Genomic DNA, 20,998 nt, shown 5'->3' on the forward strand with positions numbered 1-20,998 from the left:
CATTTTCAAGCAGTGTGTGCACTTTCAAGAGGTCTCAGCTGATAATGAATCGTGCCTGACACCAAATGATTATGGCTGTGCCTTTTATGATTGATTCTTCTGAGGCAGCATCTTCGATCTAGTGCCTTGATACTCAAAGTATGGCCCGATGGCCGCATGCGGCCCTCCTGACCTTTACATGCAGCCCCCTGGTGTACAGCAGCACTCAGCTGCTGTTTACTAGAGAGATGCTAACAATAAAAATAGATGTTGAATAGGCAGACAAGCATTTATTTAAAGGTTAATTGGTGTCAAAGAAAGGCAGTAACTATTGAGTCCTGCATCACTTAACTTTAGGAGCACTTTCATTTTTAAAGTCATCTTGCAGCAATAGTGTAAACATACGATAACGTCTCTTCAATTCAAAAAGTGTATATAATTAATCTGCAGATCCTTTTCACTATAGTACATCAGGTTCTATCAGTGCATTGAGAAGCATTATTTTAAAAGTGATGCTTTTCAAACATGAATTTAGAAACATTCATTCTTCACCTCACCCTGACAACAATGGCAATAGTGAACTAAAGAGGCAAGTTAGTTCTTATGTGCACTCTTTGGGTGACTTGGGTTCCTATTATACAAGTAAAACATTATAGCTTATTAAATCAAACACAGGAGAAGGTTTTGTACTGCACACATCCTGAAGTCCTGTATTTTGAGATCCTCGTATATGTGATAATGAAGAGAAACGAGGGAAAGTGAAATTAAACTATTGCCTAGGATCACGCAATTTGGTAAAGTGGGGAAGCCAAGGGTTAATCGCAGTTTTTCTGGCTTCCCTTTGTGCAATTCAGCAACTAGATGTATATGCTTTGCTTCCCCTACACCCACCTTACCACCAATGCCCTGACCGCACCCATCTTCCATCAATGCGGCACTCGATCACATCGCAGACCACACCTTTTGGCCCTTGGGAAAATGTTTGCGCGTACCCATGATCTAGTGTGAATTATTTATTGAATGACTGACGCGCAAGGGGCGTGACTGTGACATCAGGGGTGTCTTGCTCAGAGGCAGGACACAAAAGGATGCGACCCGCCCTGAAGAATCTAATGAGCGGCCCCTGAGGCTTCCCTATCTCACAGATATTAATTGGTCTTGAGCTGAGTGAGGGCCCCTTGAAGGTTTGGGGCCCTCTGAAGGCTTGTCCCTTCAAGCCCTCCTCCCAATCCCTGCCACCCGTGTTCTGGGGCGGTAGCGTTACACCCCTGGTCTTGCCCTTGAAACTGTGATAGAGAACCACGTGCACCCTGGCCAGAGCGCATCCTTCATGAATGCCAAATCCACCGACCCATAACTGAACTGTGGCCTACTGAGAGAGAGAGGACACAACGCCCACGCTTTAAGGAAAAGACTGTGGGGCAGATTTATGATGACTGGCGCATCCCCAGGGATGCGCCAGTCATCCTGCGCCGCTGCTCCGCCACCCATGGTGCGCCGCATTTATAATGCGGCGCACCATGGGGCAAAAACGGCACAGATGCGTGACGCATCTGTGCCGTAAAAGTGGCGCATTGCTGGAGCTGCGTCGCAAGCGCGACGCAGCTCCAGCAAGGCTCGAGGGTGCCCCATCTCCACAATGCTGCGTCAAGACCTACGCCTGCTTCAAGCAGGCGCAGGGTTTTGACGCAGCAATGTCCTGAAAGTGACTGAGTGAAATCTCATAGATTTCACTCAGCCACTTTTAGGAGGCGTTCCTGCGCAGGAACGCCCCCCCCTGCGCAGGAACGCCTCCTTATGGCGCAGGGCTTTACAACGTGACGCATCTCCTAGATGCGTCACGTTGTAAATAGGGCGCATTGTTTGCGCCGCCGTTGCGTCAAATAAAGTGACGCACCGGCGGCGCAAGGCCTTCATAAATCTGCCCCCGTGTATTTTCACTCTACAAAGTTTTCAGGAGCATAAAATCTGGTCCTGGAGGGCGTAAATCCGGCACCTTACAAAAGGAGGACGGGATTAAATATGGGGAAAATGTTTAGAGAGCAGTAAATGAGCACTTTGCAAGCGTAAGCGTGTTCTCCTCGCTCGGTATTGCTTAAGTCAGCAGAGCGCAAAACTCTAAATAGAAAATGTCAATAGTAAGCGTGTGTTCAGGAGAAGAATAACGTAACCAATGAATCAAAGTTCGCATGGCTGGCTTCCGGTGAACACAAGAAAGAAATACAGGCATTGGTAAAATGGCCGCCTCCAGGTGGAGTGCGATCATGCTGCAATCCTACTGCCTCTTAAATTAGTCAGCTTGAAATGGACACTCTCTTGCAGGTGTGCCGGAAAGAGACGGCTAATGGAAGTGCCTGCACTCACTGATATCTAACGCCAAGGAACTATTTCAGCTGGCACAAAAAGGTGTCATGGTGGAATGCCTGGTACCTGTGCAAATGGGGGCATTCGCTTCTCTTCTGACATCAAGAGTCCGGCACACCACCTCTCGATCCGGATACTACATGTAAATCAGAGAGAAGTCCCTGAGGCCCAGGGTGCAAGGGCAGCCATGATTCACGCCGATGCCAAGGGACTATGAGGTGGCGCCACGGTGACCCCACAACCCAGGGCACCAAAAACAAGAGAAAAGTGAGATCGACAGAAAGGCAGCTGGTCCTCTCTTAAGATGTCAGTGCAAGTCCAGGGGGCCTGCAGAAGCCCAGTCTCCTGGACACGGATTCACCTTGTTCCCCTGGACACCTTCAGTTCTGACACACCTTTGTTTCCCATGGCAGGTGCTGACAAGATCCTTTTGTCAGCGATTAACACAACCTAGAGGAGGGAGGTCCGGAAGTAGCACAGCTGGCAAATTCCTGGCCCGGGGTGGGGGGAGGGGGGGCACCGAGATGGGTAGAGAATGATGACGTGAGTAGCCTGGTCAGCTACTCAGTGGGCGGACATGTTGATATCAGGAGCCCTCTTGATAAAAAGAAGGGAAATCGCAAGCAGGCAGATGAAATCAGGTGGCCCCCTGCAACCACACAAATGCAAAGATTCCATTATAACTGAGAAATATGCCTGCCAATGGGATGAAACTGGAGAAAAAGAAGCAAAGGAAGATAGAGTGGTGAGGATTTCTGCTTTCAGATCTTTGAAGCAAAAAGGGCACACACATGTGGTATAAAGCCATGCATCGCCGTGGCAACTTCTCGTGCAGGAGACCTACGGAAGAACCTATTTTCCATCTCTCATATGGAAAGGGAATTGTACATAAAGAACAAAAGAGTATTGTGACGAAAGGAAAGGGTCCAACTGGGCTTGCTCTAAAGCTACGATTACAGCATGCAAATCAAACATGTACATAAAGGCTATTTTAGAAGTCGGTTACGTCAATCAACAGCCTTGCGGTTTTGTGTGGCACTGAAGAGTAAAATAAACCTTGTGTTTCTCAATCGATACATCTTTTATGACTGCGCGTGGCTTCCCGCTTTGTAACAAAATGAGGTGCAACATAGACCTGCCGCCATTGAGCCAATTTTAAAGCAAACAGAATTACACCGTTCCCAGAATATCTGTAACAGTGAGAGCAGCCGCAGGCAGGATGTCTCAGACAGATGGACTCCTACCTACCTGCACAATCGATAAATGCATTAGGTGGAAATGTAAACTGCAATATGTGCGTTTTGATACTACGGTGAAAGATAAACCTTGTTTGCAGCCACAGGCACTGCAATCTACCGCACACCTTTGTATTGTATTGTAGCTGCATCTACATAGCGCTTCAAACTACTGTGAAGAATCCAAAGCACGTTTGGGTGGGGTAGCATGCTACTCTACGTCATGTGGCGGAAGTAGGAAGTTTTTGGGTGTTGTGCTTGCATTACAAGGACTGCTGAAACTGTGTCTCAGTAAGCATGCAGTGCCACCAATAGGGGGCAGCAGGAGAAAGTGTGAGATAAGATGCCGTCCTGAATGCCGATACCTGTCGGTTTCAGAATGGTTGGCACTGTGCAGTTTAAACCACATTGAAGAAGGACACGTGGTTACCAGACAAGCATCGAATATAGTGTATGCACTGGAAGCCACACGAAAGTGGCAGAGTGGCAGCCCATAGGGATGGGCATTATGCACCGGTTTATGCTCTGGCGGGTCCATCACTGAGTGATAGAGGAGCAGCAGCCTGCAGTCATAGGATGTGCCTAAGGAGCCTACCCAAGGGTGACAGGGAACAACCTATCGGATAGGTAGAATATAACCAGCCATGCTATATGGGCTGTAGAGGACCCCATAGGAGCGGTAGAGGAGCACCTCACAGCACTGGGTAGGATTATATCAACAGCCATAGTATATGCTCTGATGGACCTCTGTGGAGCGACAAAGGACACCTATTATAGGAACAGGAATATTATATTATTATATGCTGGAGGAGTCCACCCAAGAGAAGCAGGAAGCAATCCAAAGGATGGGCTATTCTTCAGTCCACCACAGTACAGGTTCTGTAGAGTTAACCAGGAGCAACAGAGGAGAGGTCATTGTTCAATAAGTCATATTAAATGCTGTGGTTCCACATAGGAAAGGGATAAGAGCAAGCGTTTGATTGGTCATTGTTTCCAGGTATGCCACAACAGTCTGAGAGATCCACCTAGAATCGTCAGAGGAGAATCCCAGAATGGCAGTATGCATCAGGTTATGGAATATGTCGTTAAGGTCGCATAGGAGAGGCAGTGAGCAACTCATATGAATCTTCAATATACCATACCATGCTATATACCATGAAAATATTCAACTAGCCATGCTATATAGGCTGTGGAGTGCCCAGGGAGCAGCAGAGGATCTAACTTTATCGACAGGCATTATACAGTCAGTAAATTATATGGTTGTATAGTACAGCAGAGGGCAGCTCGATGCTAACAGGCAGATTACAACTGGCTATGGTATATATTAGGAAGAGTCGGCCCAGAAGTCATAGAAATAGGCAATATACAAATCAGCCATAAAATAGGGTCTGATAATTGCTCCTAGAACAGTCAAGGGAGAAACACAGGAAGCTACAGACACCACATATGTATGGGCTGTGGGGTCCACCCAGGAGCAGTGACACTCAAGCCAATCGATGTAGATGATGTTAAAAAATCACAGAAAAGGGGCATCAAGCAGTGATTCTGTGGAAGGAATGGCATATGGGTCAAGGAAAGGTCAAAGGCACAGTACATTGCAACATTAACGTCTCCTCTCTTTGGGTGGATGCCACGGCTGGACGCTCCAGTGGTAGACGTTAAAAAGGACAGGTGAGAGGAGGCAGGAAGGTCAGAAGTCAGAGAATGTGGGCCAGCTGAGCCACCATGAGTGCCAAGATTAGGAGCTGAAGGGAGAATGCAGGCAGGCATGTGAGGAGAGGGAAGAAGAAAAGAAATATCCAAGGAGGCCTTTGGGAAATAGACGGGCAACTGGAGAATCTTCTGTGTTTCCTGATAAAAATGTTCACAAATGGGTAAATTAAGAGGCAAAAACAATCTGTAGAATTAAACACCAGATAGAAGGTCACAGCTTTGGTCAGGCCCATCAGGATAGTCCAGGCTTGAGCTGCTCCCTCCTTTGGTCATTCTTTACTCGCCAAGCACAAGCCTAACAAGACCGTAGCGCTCGTGACACAGATTGGAGCTGGTCTCACCACAGAGGAGAGCTGAGTCACAGACCCTGAGTAGAGCTGAGTCACAGACCCTAAGGAGAGCTGAGTCACAGACCCTGAGTAGAGCTGAGTCACAGACCCTGAGGAGAACTGAGTCACAGACCCTGAGTAGAGCTGAGTCACAGACCCTAAGGAGAGCTGAGTCACAGACCCTGAGTAGAGCTGAGTCACAGACCCTGAGGAGAGCTGAGTTACAGACCCTGAGGAGAGCTAAGTCACATACCCTGAGGAGAGCTGAGTCACAGACCCTGAAGAGAGCTGAGTCACAGACCCTGAGGAGAGCTGAGTCACAGACCTTGAAGACAGCTGAGTTACAGACCCTGAGGACAGCTAAGTCACAGACCCTGAGGAGAGCTGAGTCACAGACCCTGAAGAGAGCTGAGTCACAGACCCTGAGGAGAGCTGAGTCACAGACCATGAGGAGAGCTGAGTCACAGACCCTGAAGACAGCTGAGTCACAGACCCTGAGGAGAGCTGAGCGCCAGACCCTGAAGAGAGCTCACCCCTCTTGTTTAAATAGGTTGTTCTTGATTAACAGAGATCATTCCTTCATGGGAGGGACCAGGTGCAGAAGGACAGGTAAGGGGAGAGAAATAGCCTATCTGGGCAGACCAGGAGTCCTGGGACACCGAAGTGAGGGTCAAAGCATACGAATCCTACACTTTTGGAGAAATGAGAGTAATATTTGTAGGCAAATGCGTAAAATAAAGGCATAAGCACTCTGAAAACAAACAACAATGCTCCCTTTAGCCAGGCTGCTGATCGCAGGGTATTCCAGGTTAGAGCTGCTCCGTCTTCTATTCGCTCACCAAGGACCGAGCAGCAGTCTAACCCTTATATAAGCTCCTAATCTTTACAAAAAAGAACCTGGGCCTCATTTTTAATGTCTTCTCAATCCATGGGGCATATTGATGACATTATCACGAAGCGCAGCAAGTCACCGCACTGCGCTACGCTGCACTGCATGACAGGGATAGAGCAGGAAAGCTCAGTATTTAAGAAAAATTCCCTTGCGCTGGTGCCATTTTTGCAACCTAGCGTCAATTCAGGCACCCTTGCACCTTGGTGCAAGTGTGCTTGTGTTGCATGCAGGATTGTTTTTGTGCATGAAGGGGCACCTTCCTGCACAAAAACAATCCTGAGAGGCATATTTGTCTATCTATGTGCGCTGCAGGATGCAGCACACATAGACGAAGGAAATAAGGAGGAGAAATAAATATATTTCTCCTTATTTTTATTTTATTTTATTTTATTTTGAGAGTTTTATATAGCGCGAACAAGATCTTTGCAGATAACAGAGCGCTTTACAAAGGTAGGTGGAAGGGTAGGGGAACAAGGGGGCATAGTAGGGAGGTATATCATCAAGTTCATGTACATAGCAAAATATTACGTATAGTACAGGTATGAGGTAGCAAGGCATAGTTGGAGCGTAGGCCATTAAAACGCTGTAAATAATACAGAATATTATTATTATAGAAAATATTACGTATAGTTTAGGTATGAGGTAGCAAGGCATAGTTGGAGCGTAGGCCATCAAAACGCTGTGAATAATACAGAAATCGAGAAAAAAATTATATGAGGGAGCAAGGATCTAAGCACTTTAGACTAATATAAGTCAAGACACACGTGCATAGGAATATATAGGCTATATCATAGCAAAATACTGATAATACTGTTCGCAATGTAAATCAAACGAATTGTTCAAGTGTATTTAGCCATAAGGATACTTTTGACTTTTTTCTTAAAAAGAAGGGAGGAAGAGATGAGCCTCGTTTCAGGAGGAAGTGCGTTCCAGATCCTGGGCGCCATTCCAGAGAAGGAGCGTTTGTAAGTTTTTTCCTTCCGGAATCTTCGCGGTTTCAGCAGAAGATTGTTTGTGCTCCTGGTAGTTCTGGACCCACCGGAAATTGTCAACTTATGAGTGAGGTAGCTGGGTGATTTCAGGTGTATAGCCTTGTGCGTCATGCAGGCGATTTTCAGCTGTATTCTGGCTTCAAGAGGCAGCCAGTTCAAGGATTTGAAGTCAGGGGAGATATGCGAATGCTTTTTTGATCCAGTGATGAGTCTTGCAGCCGCATTTAGTGACGCTCTGAGGGGTGCAGTTGTCGTTAGGGGTAGGCCGCAGAGGGCCACGCTGCCGTAGTCTATGCGAGGGATGACTAGAGCTTGTACTGCTGTTTGGAAGTCTTTTGCTGGGAGGAAGGGTTTCAGTTTCCTCAAGGTATTTATTTGGAAGTTCGCCCCCTTAGTAGCCTTGCTGATATGCTGCTGCATGTTGAGGTTGGTGTCGAGTGTTATGCCTAGGGATTTTGCTGAGTCCACGATGGTCGGTTGGACATTGAGTGCTGTTAGGTGCTTAAGCCATGTTTGTGCGGAAGATATTTTCGTGGGAGGTGAGATTAGGAGGAACTCAGTCTTCATAGCATTTAGTTTGAGGTGGTTGTCGGCCGGCCAAGATTGGGTGCTTCTGATCGTTGAATTCAGACTCAGGATGTATTTGGGGGATTGTAACTTGAGATATATTTGAGTGTCATCAGCGTACATGTGAAAGTGTACATTGGATGCTTGTAACAGGGTGGTGAGAGGTTCCATAACAAGGTTAAACAAAGTAGGGGATAGGCAGGATCCTTGAGGGACACCTAACGATACCGGTACTGGGGAAGACATCAGGTTTTTGCTCTTGAATTTTTCAGACCTGTTGTGTAGAAAGGAAGTGAACCAACGAAGCACAGTCCCAGAGAAGCCCATTCTTGTCTTAAGGAGTTCGAGTAAGTTCTCATGTTTCACTGTGTCGAATGCTGAAGAGAGATCAAGAAGGATGAGGAGGCAGGTATTATTTTGATCTAAGATTTGGATGGCGTCGTCAATTATGTGAGTCATCGCGGTTTCAGTACTGTGCCCTGCTCGGAAGCCTGATTGGTGTGGGTTGAGGAGATCAAACTGTTCTATGTGCTTTGTCATTTGTAGTTGGACGCATTTTTCTAAAAGTTTGGCGAGAGTGGGAATGTTGGTAATCGGACGGTAGTTGTTTAGATCCGTGGGGTCGGCTGTTGGTTTCTTCAATAAAGGTGTAACTTGTCCAACTTTGAGGGAGTCCGGGATGGTTCCTTGTTGTAGTGAGCTATTGATAATTTTAGTCCAGAGTGGGAGTAGCAAAGGGATGAAGTCTTTTACGGCGTTAGCAGGAAGAGGGTCAGTGAGGTGATTGGATGGTTTTAGGGTGCTGAGTATTCTGTCAATTTCTTCTTCAGAGTAGGTGTCAAAGGATGACCATGTCGCATTGTTTTTTAGTTTATTTGGTGTTATGCAGTTGGGTATTGAGTAAAGGCTTGCGTCAATGAGGAGGTCGCTCCTTATATTGTCAGTCTTTTTGTAAAAGAAAGCTGAGAAATCTTCACAGGAAGGAGTAGTGCTCATGATGTCGACAGCTGGGTGTTGTTCCTTAGATTGAGATCGGATTAGCTCGAACAATTTACTTGGACGTTTTTTTTGCGTGGTCTAGCTGCATTCTGAAGAACTCTGACTTTGAGCGTTTTATTTTCCTGAAGTATGCATTTCTCTTTTTCCTCAGAGTTTTGAGATGCAATGTCGAGGGAACTGCTCTCCAGGTGCGCTCTGCCGTTCACATAGCCCGTCTCTCTTCATTGAGACTCCCGTTGTACCAGGGGTTGGATATCTAGGTGGATACTCTTTTCAGTTGCATTGGAGCGGCCTCATTGATTATTGAGGCCATGGAGTTGAGATAGTGGTCAGTTAGGTCCTGAACGTCAGTAGCGTCGGTAGGGGGGAGTAGGAGATTGCAGCTGTTGGGGGGTAGAGATATTGGATTGAGTTTCCTCATGTCTCTTTTCCAAACTTTGGGCATGGCGTATTGCACCGGGATGAGTTTTACTTTTTCCTTGATGAGGAATGTGATAATATGGTGGTCTGACCAGTCACAAGGTTGTATTGAGTCGAGTTGAGTGGTGCGTTCTTTGGAAATGACCAGGTCGAGGATAGAGCCTTTGTCATGTGTCGGGGTGTTGCAAATTTGAGTGAGGTCAGAAGCGGAAAGGAAACTTTTGAGGCTATTAACTACTGCGTCACCGCAATCATTCCAATGGAGATTGTAGTCACCAAGGTAAATTTGTGTGTTTTGCCGTCATGCGTTGATTGATATTGTGTCCATGAGTTGTTGGGAGAAGACGAGGTTGTCCCCCGGGGGGTGGTACATGATGTGAAGTGAACATACAGGTTTGTTCTCACTGGTGACATCAAGGCAGAAGTATTCACAGGAGGTAAGAGAAGGAGCGGTGACTTTATTATTAGAGAGGTTGCTCTTGTAAATGCAGGCGATTCCGCCACCTGACTTGTTGTTGGACCTGTCAAGTCTAGTGATGCAGTGTGGAAATTTAGTATGGTTTGGTGAACATTATCTGCGCCATCTTGCCCTTTTCCCCTGATGCCACACTTTTTGTCGTGCGCGCCCCGCCATTTTAGGTGCCTTGAACAGAACAGCCCCTTCTGCATGCCACTGGCCCCCCCAGCATAGCCCTTCGCCCTCACCAAGCCTGCACGCTGACCAAACCCCCCCCCCCGCTCGCACCTGCCTTGAGTCATAAACCCCTCTTCAGCGCAGCTCTGCCTCGAAGCCCCATCCTGTTCCCAGCGCGACCCCCCTCCCTCCATTCTTTTCATAGTCCCCGGCCCTTTGATGCAAAACCCCCCTTTTCCTGTGCCCGTTTGCCTTCCTCGTTCCCAGGCCGACACCTTGCTCTGCCGATACTGTTTATTGCCCCTCCCCGTACAGTAGGAAGCTTCCCTCATCAAAGGACCCCCGAATTGATCAAAGCCCCCACCCTATGAGATCCGATCAAACCCCCCACATTCCGTGAATCGGCGGAATATCCAGCTGCGCGATATTCATCACCTGTTGTGACCGGGGTGGGGACTTCAACTGTAAATGTGTGTGGGAACAGGCCCAAAGGGGAAATTCCAAGAATGTCTTTCCGTACATCAAAGCACTGCCATGAATATGTAACCTGCAATAAAACCATAAAACCAGGGTATAAGAGGCCAGGCCTCAGAAATGTAGCTAGAGCACCTCAGAACGATACCTGCTGTCTGTTTTGCTGTGTTCTCCTCCGGAGAAAATAAAACCTTGTTTCCTGCTTTCCAGTCTCCAGCGCCTGCCTCTTCATTGCTTAATAATTTGTGGGTTACAGAGGCAATACCGCCGGACAAATATCGATTGTCCCCAACCCTAGGTTTTACAGCAGTAGTTGGGGGGGACTAGGATATCCATGATAGGATTGGAGGATTCAGTTAACCATGTTTCAGTTAGTATGGCCAAGTCAAGGTTCCTGGACAAGATGAGGTCAGCGACCTCCGTCGAGTGTTTTTGGGCCGATCTACAGTTGAGAAGTGTGCATTTGAGTCTGGGGGTGCAAGGGGAGGTGGAGGGTTCCGTAGCGAGAGGGACTTTAGTGAGGTTGTTGGGAACAGAGCCTCTGTTGCTATGCGTGGGGTGCCTACTAGGGTTGGAGAGAATCGTAGAAATGGACATGTGCGTGGTGGTTAAGCTGTTTTGGGTTGCCGGGACATATGTGCTGAGTAGGGTGTGTATGTCGCGGTCCGAGAGAGTCTTGATTGCGCGCTGGGGGCGGTTGGCGGTATTGCGAGAGGGGATAGAGGTCCAATGTAAGGAGCGGTTAGGATGTGTCTTGATAGTGCGCTTAGGCCTGTTGGAGGTATTGCGAGAGGGGATAGAAGTCCCATGTAAGGGGTGCCTAGGATGTGGGGGGGAGTTGATCATTCGTTGAGAAGTGGTGGTGAGGGGGGGGTGCTCGGTGTGCGTGAGGAGTAACTCTTTGAGTGAGTGGAGCTCTTCTTTCACTTGGAGGAGGGTGGTCATGATTGTATCCAGCCTGCCGTTGGGAATGGGGTTAGAGTTATTGGAAGGGTAATCAGCGACAGGAGGGGTGAGGCAAGAGCGGGACGAGTGGAGACTGGTCGTTGCGGGGGGGGGGCAAGTGTAGTAATGGGGAGTGAGAGTGGGGGGGGGAGATATTGAGGGGGGAGTGGGGACCAGGAGTGGAGGGGGGGCTAAGGGTGGGGAGTGAACTGTTGAGGGAAGAGTGGAGGCTTGGAGTGGCGGGGGTGCAGGTGGTGGAGGGGAGATGTTGAGGGTGGGGTGTAGGTCTGGCATGGGTTGAGTGCCGAGAATATGTGGGGCGCTGATGAGGGAGGAGTGAAGGCTAGGAGTGGCGGGAGTGCAGGGAGTGGGGGGGGAGATGTTGAGGGAGGGGTGTATGTCAGGAGTTGTTTGAGTGGGGGTGGGGGGAGATGTTGAGGGTGGGGTGTAGGTCTGGAATGGGTTGAGTGCCGAGACTGGAGGGGGCGCTGTTGAGTGAGGAGTGAGGGCTAGGAGTGGCGGGAGTGCAGGGAGTGAGGGGGGAGATGTTGAGGGAGGGGTGTATGACAGGAGTTGTTTGAGTGCAAAGAGAGGGGAGGGGTGTTGAGGGAGGAGTGGGGGCCAGGAGGGGGGGCGCAGGGAGTGGGGGGAGAGAGGACACGGCTAGGGGGGGAGCTAGGTGCGGCGGGGGTGTAGGGAGTGGCGGGGGTGGAGAGATTGGGGGGGTATTTGGGATGGCATAGAGTCGGGTTGTGAGGGTCAGAGGCGGTGGGTCGTTCTGAGACGTTAGTTGGAAGTGAGGAGTTCTGGTTCAGTTGGATTGGGGTATGTGTGGAGGGCCGACGATTGGAAAGGTGCTCTTTGAAAGTGGGGAACAGGTTGTCGAGTAGTTCCAGGTTCCTGTCTGTGGATTGAATTAGAACAATCCCGTTATTGTAAATAGTAATGGCTGTACTGCCAGGGAAGAGTTTGGATGGAGCGATGGAGAGTGATAGTCCATGAGCGGATTTCCTGATGGTGGAGACGTTGAGTAAGGCCTGGAAAGTTTTTCTCCATTGAGCTCTGCGTGCGGTGTGGAAGATGATATCAGTGTTCAGGGATCCATTTACCGGAGAGAAGTAGGTGTCAGCAAAGGGTCTTTCAGGGTGGGACCTCAGGAGGTTGTGTTTAAAGCGTTTAGCGGCTTTTTTTGTGAGTGCGGGTGGGTAGATTATTTTATATGTCTGCTTGCCGCAGTGATCCATGTTAGGAAGGCGAAAGGTGGGTGTGGGAGAGTGAGCAGAAGAGATGTGCAGGATCGCAGATAGATGCAGACAAAATGTTACAAATAACTGTAGACAGTATGTTACATAGGTCAAAAGGGATAACTGCAGACCATATGTTACAAGGGTCAGAAGAGGCACTAGTGAGAGAACTAAATATATGTGTTAGCAACTAGGTGCATTATAGGCATAAAAAGAGATGGGAGCAGCATACATAGATATATAACTATATATATAAAACAATCAGATATGCGTATAATACTGCTGAAATATTGTAGCAAAAAACATATGCCCACTGCAACTTAATGCGTCAAGTGACGCTAATGAGCAGGGTGAGTTAGGTGCAGAGTGAGTTAGGTGTAGGTAAATATATCCAAGGTACACGTAGGAGTATAATACTGCAATAAAGGCATACACTCTATCACACGGAGGTGTAGGTACATAGATATGTGAAAGTGCGCTGTAGATGACATTAGTCTCAAAGAGTCCAGATCTTAGAGTAGGGTCACTTTAAAGTGGAAATTACTGGTCCATAATGGGGGTACGGCAAGGGAGATATTACTACAGATTACTGTCCCCAGACAATTTAGACAATTTTGAGCAGATGTGGTAAACAATGTACTCGAGTGTGGTGATGTAAATACCTTTTTTTTGCAATTACTGCTGCTCAGCAGGTTGTTCCTTGTTACGCCTCTCATTGGAAGGAGTATCTTTTGGGGGCGTTCCCAGGTTTACCAGTTCAGGTAAAGCTGGAAATGTGTCAAAAAACCATGGGAGTTGTGTGGGAACACCCACGCAACTCCCATTGAACACCTCCCTTGCACAGAGAAAGGCAATGCAGAGATTTGCGCTGCATTGCTTCACTACAAATTTATGAAGCCATTCGGGATCACGCAAGTTGACCATGCGTGGCCTCATAAATCTCATTTTTGAGTTGTGATGCTCAAGAGTGATGCAGACTGGGTACATAAATACGGCCCAATGTGTGAATTTATAGAATCTGTGTGACCACACTAGCCCCAGGCTGTGCTGGGGAAGGGAACTAGAGGCAGACAAGGCGTCAGGAGCTGGCCAGCCTCCAACAAAAGCTGTTATACATCATGAGGCCGCTCCTGATTTTATGACCTAAAAGGTACCCAGGGTTGTTTTGTGTATGTGAGTGTAGGCATCTCACAAAAAGTTTTGGACTGGCCTCACACACCACCTGGTGTCATGTTTCATCATCGGCCGTCCTCGCCCTCTAAAAAGTTGGTTTGCTAGAGGGCGGGCATTCACCTGACGACAGAGATGCACTGCTAAACTAAGTTGGGGCCCAAAGTGAGTGAGTAAGATATAAAAAACATTACAGTTGCCTCACTAAATTTTAATGGAATAGGTAGCAGTACGGTGTTACAAACAAGTGAACGAAGATATAGGGTAAGTTATTAACCCCTCACTGTATAGAATTGGGTCGACATGTTTCTGCCTAGTGTCATACAATGGCACACGGCATTCATCAGGACCTATATATTCAAAGGGCTCCGCTCTTACCAACTCTGGTGAGAAAACCACTATGAGGGGTGACCTGTCTCACTCTCCACTTCCTGGGGGTCCCTAGTGACCCCACAGACTTCACAGCCAAGGATCTTCCCCCAAGCCCCTGAAACTTAAAACGTGGGACTACGGCAAGGTGTAGGGTCATGGATCAGAGAGCTCGCGAAGGAACATAAAAAGAGAACCGACCCTGCAGATAGCGAGGACCAAGCCCGTGGAGAGCACGATGCGCCTGGACCAAAATATTTTTATTTAACTCTATCCACCACAGGGAGCCAATGAAGAGTACGCAGCTGATGGTGAAAGCAGCTCCTGGCTGAAATGCCCAATAGCAATCTAGCTGCCGCATTCTGAACCACCAGACGTCTTTTCAGCAGGTAGCCTGGAACACCAGCAAAAAGGGCATTGGCATAATCCAACCGTGACAGAATTAGAGCACATGTGACCGTTGTCCTTGCTGCCTGCTGCAAAAAAGGAAAGAATTTTCTAAATGTTTTAAGAAAGCCGAAACAGCATCCTGCCAACTTCCTAATGTGCGTCAAGAAGGAAAGGCTCTCTCGAACCAGACACCCAGATTTTTAACTGGCTTCCCGGAGGAGGGAGGCAGCAAAAGATTTGGCAGCCACAGCCGCTTTTGAAATTTGGGAGGAAATTTGCCAAATAGCAAGATCTCAGACTTCTGATCATTACACTTAAGTTGTGCATCCGCCAGCCATTTAAAGACAGAGGCTAAGCAGTGTTGGACCAATGAAACAGAGTCTGTATCTTTGTCCCAAGTGAAGAGGAGATGGGTATCATCTGCATAAGCCATCACCTTAGCCCCAAGTTCCTCTGGCAGATAAATCAGTGGAGTGACACAGATATTAAAAAGAAGAGGGCTAAGGGAGGATCCCTTAGGGACACCAGTTGTCGCAGGCTGAGGGGTGAAGGAAGATGGTGGGAGCCAAATCGGCTCAGCACGCCCTTCCAAAATAGAGCTAAGCCAGTCCCAGTCATCCAGTAACACTCTCATCTGCAGTCTTTGAGAAGCAGAAGGCCCCACATGGCAGTCCATCTTCAGGGAGATGACACTTGCAGTAGGTCAGACCTCCACTGTCATTGAAACTGACGGCCACAGACTGTAGAAGCTGGCAAGATACATAGAACCATTACATTTCAGAGGAATCTTCAGGGCCAATCAAGGTATCTTACATAGAGGCAGTGCCCCAAAGAAGTGAGTTGAATTATGATTACATCAAGAAATGTATCTTCAAGTTTCCATATGAAAAATAACAAAACTATTGCAACTTGCAATATATCAATCTATGCATGGAACCTTTAACCGAAATTATGAAGCCTCCAATGTTCATGACCACATGTATGCGGATGACACCCAACTATACCTAAAAGTATCATCCCCGGGTGATATCTCTCTACTCAGCACAACTTAGCAAAAAAAACACAACTGGCTGACAAAAAAACATCTCAAACTCAATGCGCTTAAAACCAATTTTCTCTTAATCTCCCCACTGCAAAGACACAGCAACATAGAAAACTGGATGGAGCACTTAACAGCCTTCAACTGCACCCCACACATCATAGATTCCACAAGATCACTGGGAATAACACTCAAAAAGAATTTCACCATGCAGGAACACATCAGCACAGCCACTAGAGGAGCACACTTTTATATGAACCTTCTTAGAACACTAAAACCCTTTCTCAATGACGACTACCTAAAAACAGCTGTACAAGCTCTAATGATACCTAGAATAGACTATGGGAATACAACCCTTTGTGGTTTGCTGAGATCCAGCCTGGCTCCACTAAAAGCCTCACACAACGTGGCTGCAAGACTTGTCTCCTGCTCCAAAAGGAACATCACCCCTGATCTAAAGGCCATGAACTGGCAAGATCACAGCTAAAAATTGCCTGCATAACACACAAAGCCCTGTAACCTCAACACACCAAAATATTTAGCAAATAAACTGGAATTATCAGGAGGTAGCCGAAATTTGAGAAGCACCAACACCATGCAATTGCAACCACATACATTTTGGAAAATTAAAACCTACAAGCACAGCTTCTAAGGCCTGGCAAATAGGATCTGGAATTCCCTGTCCCTGGCAATCAGAATGAACCCTTCAATCTCATCCTTCAAAAAAGAAGTCAAACTATTTCTAATGAACAAAACTCCCCACTGATCCCAGTTCTAGAGCGAGATGGGTACCACTCAGACTCAGTTCACCTACTAGGATCTATGATGAATGAACGCGAAGCAAGAATGACTAAAGCACCCCTGAATTCCTCCAGACCTACAAGGTTTACTGTCAACATTTACTTTCTCCTGTTAGCTACCCATATCTATGTTCCTAGTTCTCACCTCTCTTTTTGTTGTAAAAATGGTAAAGCGCTCTGATACCCTCACTGGCTCTAGTTCACGCTACATAAAACTTTATAAATAAATGCATTTACGGCAGTATAAATTCACCATGAGAATAATATGACATTGGAGCGATCTTCATGCAGACCCTTGCTCCTTGACCGGGTGCATCCAGTGAATTTGAACAATTCCATGATGTAGTGTTATGGAGACCAACAACCAATTTTACAGGATTACCTAAATTTTGCCCTAAGTCCAAAATAGGATTTCTTAAGCACAGACCCAGCCAGGGCTGACGCAATTGCTAATGTTCCTAAAATTTGTAAGCTGTTGTTGCCCTGACAGTGCTGCAAGATGCATTGTGGTCCTCTAAAAAGACTTGGGGCTCATTTATTAAAAAATTGAATTGCAAGTCTTTCTGCTGCATTGCCCTTCAGCAATTTGAATGGGCAGGAATGCAGCTTGTTTACGCAACATTGTGCATTCCTGTCCTTTCAGCCAGCACTGACATGCAATTTGGTGCCTAGCACTAATGCAGGCCCTATTGCACCATGGTGCAAGGGTGTCTGCTTTGTTGACAGGAGTGTTTTTATTCAGGAAGGGGCACCTTCTTGCACAAAAATAATCCAGAGAGGTGTTTTCCTCATTCTATGTGTGCTGCAGAATGTAGGACACATGGAAAGAAGAAAAGACAGTGAGGCGTAAGGTTGTGTCGCTGCCCCGGTTTACGTAATTTTGTAAATTTGGGACTGTGTCAAAATCCATGGGTGTTGCATGGGAACACCTACCAAAGCGCCCATGGAATGCCTCCTTGATGCAGAGTAAGGCACCACAGCCCTTTTGTGCTGCATTGCCTTATTCCATATCTATGAGGCCATGCAGGGTGGCTTTGAGTGGCTTCATAGATATGTTTGAGAGTCCTGTGCCATCGGAGCGTAAACAAAAGGGACGCTCCGGCTGCAAAGGCCTCTTATAAATAAGACCCTTGCCCTGAAACTCGCACAATAATTCAGTGCAGGGTGCGAATGTTGGTTTCAGGCCAATGTGAGGCCAAAGGTTCCTCTCTAAGACTATGTATAAAACTTTCTTAGATAACATGTTATACATCTAATGTACACTAGAGGGCAGGGCAGGATTACTTTTTATTATTCCAGACCTGGCCCGCTTCCACTCCACGTTGCTGGAAGGGGACGTGTTGTATTGCATGCTGTATTCGCTACTTTACCTTACAGTGATTTTGATTGTCATGAAAGTTAGATGAAAAATAGTAAATAATGATTTTCACCGCCAATGAAGCACCCCTACACATTCAGTGAATTGTGGCACATTTTATTACGAACCTGTTTTCTTAATGAAGGCGCAGTCTTTCGTTACCGTGGGCTTCTCGCTGAGGCCACACTGGTTTTCTGAGAAGACCCGGAAGTAGTAGGAGTTGCCCATGATGAGGTCTGTCACCGTGCAGTTAGTCCTGTGGTAGTGCTCCAGAACAGTAAACCACTCCTGGAAAGAAGAGATCGTGTAGGTTAGTGCCTGTGCGGAGTATGTGAAAACAGTGGTCATAGCAGTGAACTCTGAAACTTCTCAATTCTTTCATTCAGCGCTGGCTTTTGGCATGGGTGAATTGGGCCCAGTCCCCGGCCACCAACCTTCAGAGGGGCGAAAAGAACTGTCTGCATTAAGGTCATGCAAAGTCAAGTCAAGTCAAGTCAGGGACATTAGTATAGCGCACAAATCATATCCTAGAAGTCTCATGGCGCAAACAGTAGCGCCCTCTAATGTTGCACCAATGATTCTGTTTAGAGTGCAGTGCTTTTAGTCACTATTAATAATGCAGCATGTGCTGTTTTTTTTAACACGCTATCAGCTCCATTTCCTCCCCCCAACCCCCATCCAGTGTTTGGAATGAAGGGGGATACAGATGGATCCCGGATCCGGCAGCTGTTATGAAGCCGGGTCAGGGATCTACAGTCTGGCCCCAGCGAAAAATGCTGAATTTGTTCCAGTGTAATTTAACAACACTGGGACACAATTCAGCAGCACCAGCACACTGTCTGCTCGGAGCAGCAACCAGCAGACAGCGAGGGAGCTTTCATATTTTAGATTTCAACTGGGATCCAAAATAAAGCCCATATTTAAAGGACCATCAGCCCTTCTTTTGTTCAGGTAAAAACCTGGCTGGGAGCTATCTGGAGCCTAACACCTAAGTGCAATGCAAAGGAGAAAATCAAAGGTGCACAGCTTCTTATCACTTCACAAGTACTTAAGAGAAACTACGATTTGGAGGTAAGCTTTTGACTGTGCATATAAGAGATGCAAATGTACTGTAAGAATGTCAGATGTTTGACTCTGTACGAGTATTTAGAAGAATAACAATTTGAATAGCATTAAATATTTTTTCATTTAATTCTTTTGTAGCACTACTCATCGCAGTGTCTCGCGTCAAAGCCCTATACATCACAAGCAGACATACATTGACAATAAATCATAAAAGTGTGTACATCAATTTACTGGGCGTTACAGAAGACAATGACGGTTTCTAGGTGTAGCAGTCATACTTCGTCTTTACTGGTAGGGAATACTGTCAGGGAGAAACACAAAGTCTGGATTTTAAAATGTAATGCAGGGCATGGGATTGACTGTACTAATCTGCATTATCCCATGCCTTACAGTTGGAATCAGGGTCCTTAATGCCCTTTCATAGCTCACTGTGCAATACTAGTAAAACAACAAGCAATAAAAGGATCTCTGAGTCACAAGCAATATCCCCTTACTTATCTACATAAAATAAATATTTGTCATCTGCATGTTAAAGGATATGTTTTCCAAGAAACACATCTAGGTCAGAACTGTCTCTAGACAAAACGCAGACCTCTTCAGCAAGTGCATTAACCACCAGAGTTATATTACCATTATTATTATTTCCTGAGATGTACTAGGCACACAAAGCTCTCTACAGTAGGTGCCTTTATCCCATAAGATATTTTAAAATCCAGCATTTTCAACCAATGCAGCTGGAACAGACTTACTGCCATATTTCTCCTTGCCAATTTTTGTTGGGGCAGTTATAAAAAAATAAATGTATAAGCTGACAGTTAGACTGCTTTTCGTTACTCCATATTTCACGACCTTTCACCTTTCCACCCCCTTTTTATTTCCCCTCATGACTCCACTCCCCCTTTGTTGCCACAACTTGGCCCCCAATTGATGGGTGCCCTGAGTCACGTTTTTCCAATGTCAGCACTGCTCCCATCTTGTTCTCACCCACTGCTGCAATGCCACCACATACCAAAGACCTTCCGGCCAAGAAACAACTTGGCACCAGTGTTACGGAGCTACGTTGTGAGTGTAATGAATAAGTAGGGGGAGTTGTACAGATGTTTGTGTTCAGAAGTCAGTCACTGCTCTAAAGCAACCAGCCAGGAACTGACCTGTCAACTCAAAAGGGACCCCCTCTGCTGCCTTATTTTATTAGTCAGCAGCAGGCAAGAGCTCTGATGGAGCACGATTTTTGAAAATAAAATCTGCTCGATTAAATCTACTCTAAATTTATGTATTTTAAATAACCATACGCAAATCTACTAATATAACACTAGAGTGTATAACATGAGAAATGTGCACAAGGCACGATAGTAGATTTTTCCTAACTAAAATATTGTGAATATTGTTAACTGAATGTTATGCTGTTTTCTTAACTGCAGAAAAGAAAACGACAAACAAAAGACTGTCATGCCATAGTCACATTTATCCAGCTCTATCAATGGTAGGACATCCATCACTCATCTTCTCAGGGAGGGGCAATACACTATGGAACCCTTCTGCAAGAAGAATTGTATGTACGGCAGGAAAAAAGTTACCTCATTGTCTGTTTAGAAACAAACTTTTTCTTTGGGAGATTGTTTTAAGAAAATATAAAACTTTCCTGAGCAGGTGCATTATAGATGGCACTGATTGGCAAATCTTTGGTGGTGTGGTTCCACTGAAGCCAGAACTATCCCGACATGCCTGGTGGGGAATCTCTAAATATGATGACAGTCTTATACCAGGGAAGAAGAGACCATACAGAGTGTTACCTGGTGAACCACCCATCATATTCTAAATGACACCATAGGTACATCTCCATGGCTTTCTAGCTGAAATAAGAGGAAATGTGGGCACTAATGCATCAGAATCCTAATATAAAGGCCATGTTAGTTAAGTATTGCCCTTTAGGCGTGCATGAGCTATGCGCTCCTTAATTTCAAATATGAGAGGTTAATGACAGAAGAACCGTAGCAAGCTCTTTGAGGCACCCTCCCTGG

General features: G+C 46.5%; 1 protein-coding gene across 1 annotated transcript in view; it reads right to left on the minus strand.

Annotated features, from left to right (window-relative positions):
- The window catches only part of MYBPH (myosin binding protein H), a 141,058-nt gene that overhangs the window by 33,026 nt on the left and 87,034 nt on the right, over positions 1-20,998 (minus strand). The window contains exon 7 of the mRNA XM_078644123.1: positions 18,041-18,200. Within this exon, the coding sequence (XP_078500249.1) occupies positions 18,041-18,200 (160 nt within the window). The remainder of the gene's footprint in view (positions 1-18,040; positions 18,201-20,998) is intronic.

This window comes from Lissotriton helveticus, chromosome 5_1 (genome assembly GCF_964261635.1).
Source record: "Lissotriton helveticus chromosome 5_1, aLisHel1.1, whole genome shotgun sequence".
NCBI lineage: Eukaryota > Metazoa > Chordata > Amphibia > Caudata > Salamandridae > Lissotriton > Lissotriton helveticus.